This window comes from Mandrillus leucophaeus, unplaced genomic scaffold (genome assembly GCF_000951045.1).
Source record: "Mandrillus leucophaeus isolate KB7577 unplaced genomic scaffold, Mleu.le_1.0 Scaffold1268, whole genome shotgun sequence".
NCBI classification, from domain to species: Eukaryota; Metazoa; Chordata; class Mammalia; order Primates; family Cercopithecidae; genus Mandrillus; species Mandrillus leucophaeus.
The window spans coordinates 562,196-570,975 of NW_012101076.1; the positions used below are offsets into that span (position 1 = coordinate 562,196).

The 8,780-nt window shown below is 35.7% G+C and overlaps 1 protein-coding gene across 4 annotated transcripts in view; it reads left to right on the forward strand.

Annotated features, from left to right (window-relative positions):
* PRKG2 (protein kinase, cGMP-dependent, type II) overlaps positions 1 to 8,780 on the forward strand; it is a 129,688-nt gene that overhangs the window by 100,814 nt on the left and 20,094 nt on the right. For all 4 annotated transcript variants that reach the window (XM_011972095.1, XM_011972097.1, XM_011972096.1 and 1 more), the window contains one exon: positions 7,428 to 7,591. In XM_011972095.1, the coding sequence (XP_011827485.1) occupies positions 7,428 to 7,591 (164 nt within the window). The remainder of the gene's footprint in view (positions 1 to 7,427; positions 7,592 to 8,780) is intronic.

Consider the following 8,780-nt stretch of genomic DNA (forward strand, 5'->3'; position numbering starts at 1 on the left):
AGCCAATCTAAAAAGGTTACATACTTCATTATTCCAACTAAATGACATTTTGTAAAAGGCAAAAATATTGGAGACAGCAAAAAGATTCGTGGTTGGTGGGGTTTGGGGCAGGGGAGAATAAATGAATAGGCAGGACACAGGATTTTTAGGAGAGTGAAAATACTCTGCATGGTACAGTAACAGTGGATACCTGCCATTATACATTTGTCCAAATCCATAAAATATGCAACACCAAGAGTGAATCTTTATGTGACAGGTAGACTTTGGGTGTTCATGATGTATCAATATAAATCCATCAGTTGTATCAAGTGTTTCACTCTGGTGAGGGATGTTGATAATGGGGAAAGCTATAATATCTGGGAGCAGGAATTATACAGGAAATCTGTGTCGTTCCTTTCCATTTCACTGATTGCTCTAAAAAAGTGAAGTCTTAAAAATTTTACTAAATCACCACTTTACCAGATTAAATGAGAAAAACATTATATAACTACCTTAATAGATGCTGAGAAAATTTTAACATATTTCTACATTCAGTTATGACAAAATATCTTAGCAAACTGTGAAGAAAAATAATTTTATTAACCTAATGAAACCTTACAAAATTTAGGGCAAACATTGTACATAATTATGAAACATTAGAAGTATACCACTGACTTTTGAGAGTCGGTGGTATAAGCACTTCTATTTGGTATCTTACAGGAGGTCCCAATGCAGCAAACTGTGAATAAAATTAAAAGATGGATTGAAAAGTGAACAATAAAACCTTCCAGGTGATACAATTAAATCTATGGAAATCCAAAATGTAACAAGAGGCCAGGCACAGTGCCTGTAATCCCAGCACTTTGGGACACCTCAGGAGGGAGTTGACACCTCAGGAGTTCAAGACCAGCCTGGGCAACATGGTGAAACCCCATCTCTACAAAAAATATAAAAATCAGCTGAGTGTGGTTGTGCACTCCCGTAGCTTCGCTTACTTGGGAGGCTGAGGTGGGAGGATTGCTTGAGCCCAGGAGGTTGAGGCTGCAGTGAGCCACGATCATGCCACTGCACTCCAGCCTGGGTGACTGAGTGAGACCCTGTCTCAAAATAAATAAATAAATAAATAAATAAATAAATAAATAAATAATAACATGGTAAATAGATAGCCTACAGGATGGGAGAAAATTTTTGCAAACTAGGCATCTGACAAAAGTCTAACATCCAGAATCTATAAGAAACTTAAACAAATTGACAAGAAAAAAACATCCCATTTAAAAGTTGGCAAGGGACATGAACAGATGCTTCTCAAAAGAAGACATACATGTGGCAAACAAGCATATGAAAAAATGCTCAACATCATTAATCATGGAAGAAGTGCAAATAAAAACCACAGTGGAATACTATCTCAAACCAGTCGTAATGGCTAACATTACAAAATCAAAAAATAGCAGATACTGGCAAGGTTTCAGAGAAAAGGGAACACTTACGCTGCTGAGGGGATTGTAAATTAGTTCAGCTATTGTGGAAAGCCGTGTGGCGATTTCTCAAAGAGCTTAAAATCATCATGCAACCCAACAGTCTCATTATTGGATATATACCAAAAGGCATATAAATCATTCTACTGTAAAGACCCATGCACACATATGTTCATTACAGCACTATTCACAGTAGTAAAAACATGGAATCAACCTAAATCCACATCAACAGTAAAGAAAATGTTGTACATATATAACATGGAATACTACACAACCATAGAAAATAATGAAATCATGTACTTTGCAGCAACATGGTTGGAACTGGAGGCCATTATTCTAAGAGAACTAACACAGGAACAGAAAACCAAACACTGCATGTTCTCTCTTAGAAGTAGGAGCTAAACATTGAGTACATATGGACACAAAGAAGGGAATAATAGACACCAGGACCTACTTGCGGGTGGAGGATAACAGGAGGGAGAGGATTAAAAAACTACCTGTCAGGACTATGCTTATTACCTGGATGATGAGATAATGTGTACACCAAACCCTGTGACATACAATTTACTTGTATAACAAACCTGCACATGTACCCATGGACCTAAAATAAAAGTGAAAAAAAAGAATCAGGTAGAGAGTTTAGTATAGTTGTGGGTGTAAGATTAATAATGCAACAACTTAGTGTATTTTTAAATGCCAGAAACATAGTTGATACATAGGCATAAACATGCCTTTTACAAAAAGCATGGAAATAGGTATCTAGAGCTAACTCTAACAAAAGTGTGTAAGAGCTTTATTGAGAAACATAAAAATTTATGGAAAGATGTTTAAAAGACCTAAATTGATAGGTAATATGGATTTTTCTCTCTTCTGGGTACAGAGCTAGACAGCATATCTCAGACTTTTTCTGGTTAGTTGTGACCTTGTGGCATAGTTCTAAATAGTGAAATGTGAGCAAAAGTGATGTTTACCACTATCAGACCTAAAGTGTAAAAATTGTTTGCAGCTGATCTTTATGCACTCTTTCTGGCTTGTTAATGAACATAGCCAGTTGGAAGTTGACAGAGCCCTAAGATGGAAGCACCCTGCATTTCTGAATCACTCCTCAGCTACAGATTAAATACACTTCCAATGGAAATTCCAGCAGAACTTTTTGTGAAGCTTGGCAAACTGATTCTAAAACTTATGTAGAGTAACCAAGGGCCGAAAATAGCCAAGGCATTTCTGAAGATAAACAAGGAGAACAGTGTGGAAATAAATTGCTCCCTCGGATATGAGAACTAATTATAATGCTATAGTTCAAACTATTAGTGGAGGAGAGGCAAGTTAAGACTACAGTAATTTTATAATCACAGGTGTCAAAAAATAAAAAGTTTATATTACTAAATGATGGTGAAGACATAGAGCAGTCAGAACTCTTATACAAAGGGGTGGCAATATCACACAATCCCTTTGGAAAATAATTTGGCAATATCTAGTAAAGCTGAAGAAACCATGTCTTTGACCCAGCATTTTTACTCTTGTATACATTTCTACTACGTAACCTAGAAAATCATGTTAATAGAAGCATTTTTGCAATAATACACGATTGGAAATAACACACATGTCCACCAACAGCAAAATGGACAAAAATCATGCTATGTTAATCCAATAGTGTTATAATGCAGCAGTGAAAATAAGTGGACTATATAGGGTATAGATTAAATTGACAAATATAAATTTTCAGTAAAAAAGACCATTTGCCCGAGATCAAATACGTTAAGATTTATCTAAAATTTAAAAAAACTGTAAAGTATTTAAGGATATTAGATTTGTGGTTAAATTAGAAATCAATGCAAGCAAATGATGAACACAAAAGTCAGGGTAATGGGACCTTTGGGCAATGAGCAAGAGGACACTGTGGGAGGAAGACAGAAGGCTTCGGTGTTGCTTCTGTTTAGTTATTAAACTGTTGGTAGGTGCAGGGGTGTTTTATTCTCGTGCTTTATAACCCTTTATATGTCACATTATTTTATATGTATCGATTATTTTTTAAATTGAAAATTAAAAATAATCACCAACTGGAACCATATTTTTATTGCCAGATCATTATTAGCCAGACCATTATTAGCTGTACTTGACAGTTAAGTTTTTCTCACCAATGTGCTAAACACATACTGTTGCTTCTCACTTAAACGCCTTCTACTTCCTCATCAATTTATATAGTAAGAAGGTTCCCTTTGAACCTGGTTCAAATTTTACTACAGACAAGTCTCCATGATCTTCCTAAACCTCATTATGTCTTAATAAAACTGACGTTAATGATTATTTCTTCATTCAATTTTTTTTTCACCAAACACAGGTTGAACATTTGTGTTGCAAAGGCTGTAGGGGTACAAAATGTATAGGATAAATTGCCTTTTCGAAGGAGCTAGATTTATTCACAACTAGACACCACTGGCATCAGGGATGTAATTCTGGAATATAAAAAGTGTTACAGAACCTCACAGGAGAAAGGAATTGGTTCTGTAAATTCAAGTGAGACTTCAAAGAAGTGGTGGCATATGAGATGAGCCTCAAAAAATATTTCCAGTTTGTCCTGGGGTGTGCAAGTCTTCCCTTCATCTCACCCACCTTCTACTAAATACTCTTAGATATTTCAGCTGAATCTGTACACCAGACTTGAAGAGTGGGTCATTACTTGGAAAGATTCATTCATCCCAGATCTTAGCCTCTTTCATTTTCACTTCCTCTTAGTCGAACCCATCCATTGTTGCCTCTTTTAGTGGATGGACGTCAGTAGCAGAAAGACATTAAATCAACTTTGGTTGTTGGTAGACAGAATAAACAGATTCCATTTAACCTTGTCTAGACTTGGGTAAAGGAAGTACACTAAAAATGCCACATAAATATTTTTTTGGAATGGCATGTCACCATGAATCATCTGGTTTAATTAGACTAGTCATTTTGTGTCCATTTTTATGTGACCAAGAGAACCAATATCTGACAAATTTACTGACCCAGAGAGAAACTTCTGGGAAAGAGTTCATACTTACTGGATACCAGCTCCAGCAAGCCACAATGCAAATTTTTCTATTTCTGAATGATGCAATCATCAGTGCAGATTTAGAATCATTTTAAAACCTTCTAGTTTATTAAAATCTTCGGAGATAATGTTTTCAGCATGATGTAAGCCATCGTTAGTAATGAGAATTTAATAGAGACAAGGGCAAACCTGTGTGCAACTTCCTCAGGTTCTCTTCTTGAAACCTCAGTTTTGCTAGTAGAATTTGAAAAAAATGGGGTGCTCTTCTTGAAACCTCAGTTTTGTTAGTAGAATTTGAAAAAAACAAGGGGGAGTGTTGTCTATTCTCTTGTCTCCTAGATTGATCCTTTTAAAACATGTCAGGCCATGCCATACCCCTTCTGTTAATCTTACTGTGATTTCCTAGAAAAGAAAAAACTCTGAAGTTGTTTCTGTGTTTTGCAAACCCACAGTGCCCTCACTTCTTGCCTCTCTTCCCCTTACCCATTTTTGCCCAGCCATGCTGGCCTTCTTGGCAGTTCTTGATCCTACCATTCGTAATTCCATCTCAGGCCTTTTCACTGGCTCTTCCTTTCGGCAGCATGACTGCTGCTCAGATACTTATACAGTGCTTTCTTTCTTATCTCATGGAGATTTCTACTCAAATCTGCTCAAATGCTACCTCCCCAGTGAGTCTTTTTGGTATATAGTGGTACTCAATAAATATTTATTGAGTTATTTATTAACCTTTCTTGTCTAGAAGAGCTGGGATGAAAAAAAGACAGGCTTTCTGGTGGTATCCATGGTGGTACAAGACAGACATAGCGTGATTATTATAGAAAATACACAACACTTGATGTAGAAGATTTGGGGCTTTCTATATTAGGCACATGTTTTAGATCGGTCTTAGTGTCCAGTTCCCACTGACAAAACAGATTAGACCAAAGTTGATATGATCAAAGGAGATAAAGAAAGTGATACGTTTACATCAGTCTTAAAATTTTAATGTAAGTATTGCCATCTCTTTAGGCCAATATGAAAATATTACAAAAACTAAACCAGAAATTCAAATGGAAATATACCACTTTCAGAGTTAGAGAAATTCTCCTGAATAGCTAGTGAGTTTCCAGTGATCCTTACAAGGAAAACTTAAATGCAATTTAAAAAGAAATGAGTTGAAAGGCTGTTATAAAGCAACAGATTAGAATATTTTCATATATGTGTGCATACAAATGCCGTTACAAACATTACTTTCTTGCCTTTTAAATTTCGTTCTTTGTAAAATTAGCTAGGATTTTCATATTGGTTCTTTCTCTGAGGAATACGTTGAAGTGCTAGTCTCAGCTGGTTACAAATTTTAATTTTGTGATATCCCCAACCACACAGTAGATATAATCACTGTGAGTCATTCTGTGTGGATGAAAAAATCAGCACAAGCCCACTTCAAATTAGATTGTTTAAATTCCTTTTTTCCAATAGGAAAATCCTTGCTGTTGTGTGATAAACACTAAAAGGAATCATTAAAATGGTAAATTTCTAAGGGCTTTGTTTAAGGTACATTAAGATTTTAAATACCAATATTTGAATAAATAAATAGGGGCTAGATTTTATAGTTCAATGACTCATACTTTTTTAGATGAGGGCTTATTTTGATATGTGAATCTTGTTTATTTTTTAGCCAAGATTGTTGCTGTATTATTGAGAGAGGCTATGTGAAATGTGCATGTTGAAGCCCAGGAACAATTTGTGTGACTGTTTATTTGAGGAAGGTGGAGGATAGTTTTATTAGAAGAATATCTGTATATATTGGAGATGAAAAGTATTTGCTAAATATGCCTGGGAAAGAAAACCAACTGTGTTTTGAAGGGAAGGATTTCATCATGTACACTGCCTCGATTCAATGAGGGGCCCTTCTGTAGCTCCAGCCTTTTTTCTGTCTATTCTGTGCACGGAGTTCTTTGAATAGGGGCTCAGAGAAGAGGAAAGGTCTGTTTTGCGAAAACAGAGGATGATAGCACTGATTCATTACCCTGGGAGAGTTCCTAATCCTCAGTCAGGGCCAAGCTCAGATGTCACCTCCTAATAACATCTTCCCCAACCATCATCTCCCTAATGTTCTCGATATATATGCTTTTTGCCCTCTGAGTTTATACTTTGTTCAATTATATCATGTATAACATGATATAATATTAATCATGTATGTGTACATTTTGCTAATGCACTGAACGTCTCAAAGTTAACTGTGAATCTATAGGCCTAGCACAAAGCCTGACCTTGACTGAGTGCTGAATGTATGTTTTCAGAATAAATAAGTTAATGTAGATGCTACCCACCACTCGCCTTCCTGAGAGAGACAAAAAGTGTATAGAACCCAGACAAAGTTGGCATGAGATTACCTTGACTTTGCTTTGGACTGCCAAAATGTGTAGGGTGCAGACATTGTGTATAATGATTTTTAAAGACTGTCCAGACTTTTAAGCCCCCTCTTCTCAGCAGTAGACCTTTTCCCAAACTCTCAATTTTGTTATTATTTTTACATTCATGATGGAGCTTTACTTGCACAGGTGTTCATCACTTCTTCCTTGTCTCTTCTTCCCAAAGAATACCATCTTTAGATTAAACATGTGTTTAGACCTGCTTACTCTGAGCTTCAAAGTTGTTGTTATGGCTCCCCTTTGTCCATTCGTCTTATCCTCTAGGGGTCATGGGCAGAGAGGTATGTGCATAAGTTCAACTAGATACACATCTGACTCTGCAAAGGAATACACGAGGTGGTTGTGCTCTCTCTCTCTCTCTCTCTCTCTCTCTCTCTCTCTGTGTGTGTGTGTGTGTGTGTGTGTTTATATGTGCATGTATGGTATAAAAGGAAGGGCGGGGTGTAGAAAGCAGATTTCAGAGGTAAGAGGGAGACTTAAAGAGGAGCATGAGTTTTGTGGTTTCTACACAATTTCTTTGCTGTTCTTTACCAGGTTGACTTTGGATTTGCGAAGAAAATAGGGTCTGGACAGAAAACATGGACATTCTGTGGGACTCCAGAATATGTAGCTCCTGAAGTCATTCTCAACAAAGGACATGACTTCAGTGTGGATTTCTGGTCACTGGGAATTCTAGTGTATGAGCTTCTAACGGGCAAGTATGTACCTTCAAGTTTTATGCAGCCACCTCTTCAGAGAAATGCAAAAATAACCTAACTAGTGATAAAGTGTATATACTTTAAGAGTATAACATTTTGAAAATGTTTTTGATTAAGTATGATACCTTTTTCTTATGACATTTTTTCACATACAGTGAACTTGCTGGTTTATAACATAAAGAAAATATTCAGAAAGGCAAAGGAAAGGAATATAGAATTGCTGTGGTCTACCTAACATGGCAAGACCTATTACTGTAGATAACAAGTTAAGTATGAAGGTTTTAATAATTCAGCATAAGAATAAGAGAAGGAATGAGAAGTTGTGGCTGTATTATTATTTCGTCTTTTTTGTGTAATGGAGAAAATAGCAATTTTAGTTCAGTTAAATCCATTGATCAATTAAACTAAATTTATCCATCTTCCCAACATATCATTAACCAGAAATGCTAGAACAAAGCCCCATTTCTGGATTTAAATTTTAATCCTCTTGTCAGCTGCTTTCTAGAGGTGCTAATGAACAGAGACAGGACACTGCAGGGGTTTTAGGAGTGAAAATTGGATTGTCATTCCCAAAGAGATTAAAGAACTGTATTAATGAATCCAGGATCTCAAATATTTAATGCACATACACACATTATGCACCTATACAAACACACATACACAGGCTATATGTGATACTACCTCACATTTGTAAAGTACTTTACATTTTACAAAGCACTTACATGTGTATTATATAGTTTAGTTTTCACAAACTTGTGTGGAAGATAAGTCAGGAATTTTTATTATGATTATTTTATGATTTACATTTTTAGTATGATTATTTTATAATTTACAGTTTATAGATTAGAAAACCAAGTGAGAGAGCTACCTGTCCAAGATCAGTGACATAATACTAGATCTTCTGACTAAACATGACACACTTTCCTTCTGTATGTGTTTATTATATAATGCATGGGCATGCATACACACACAATTCAAATCAATTTTCTTTCTGATTTTCTAGCTCCATTTCTGGTTAACTGATTTGATCATCCTTATAACCCTTTATAACAAAATATTCTCAGTCTTAATTTCAGAGAGGATTTGCATCTGGGATGGTTTAAGAAATACTAGAACGAGTCTATTGGTGAAGATACAAGTCTTTTTTTTTTATTTTTTTTATTTTTTTATTTAATTTTTTATTTTTTTT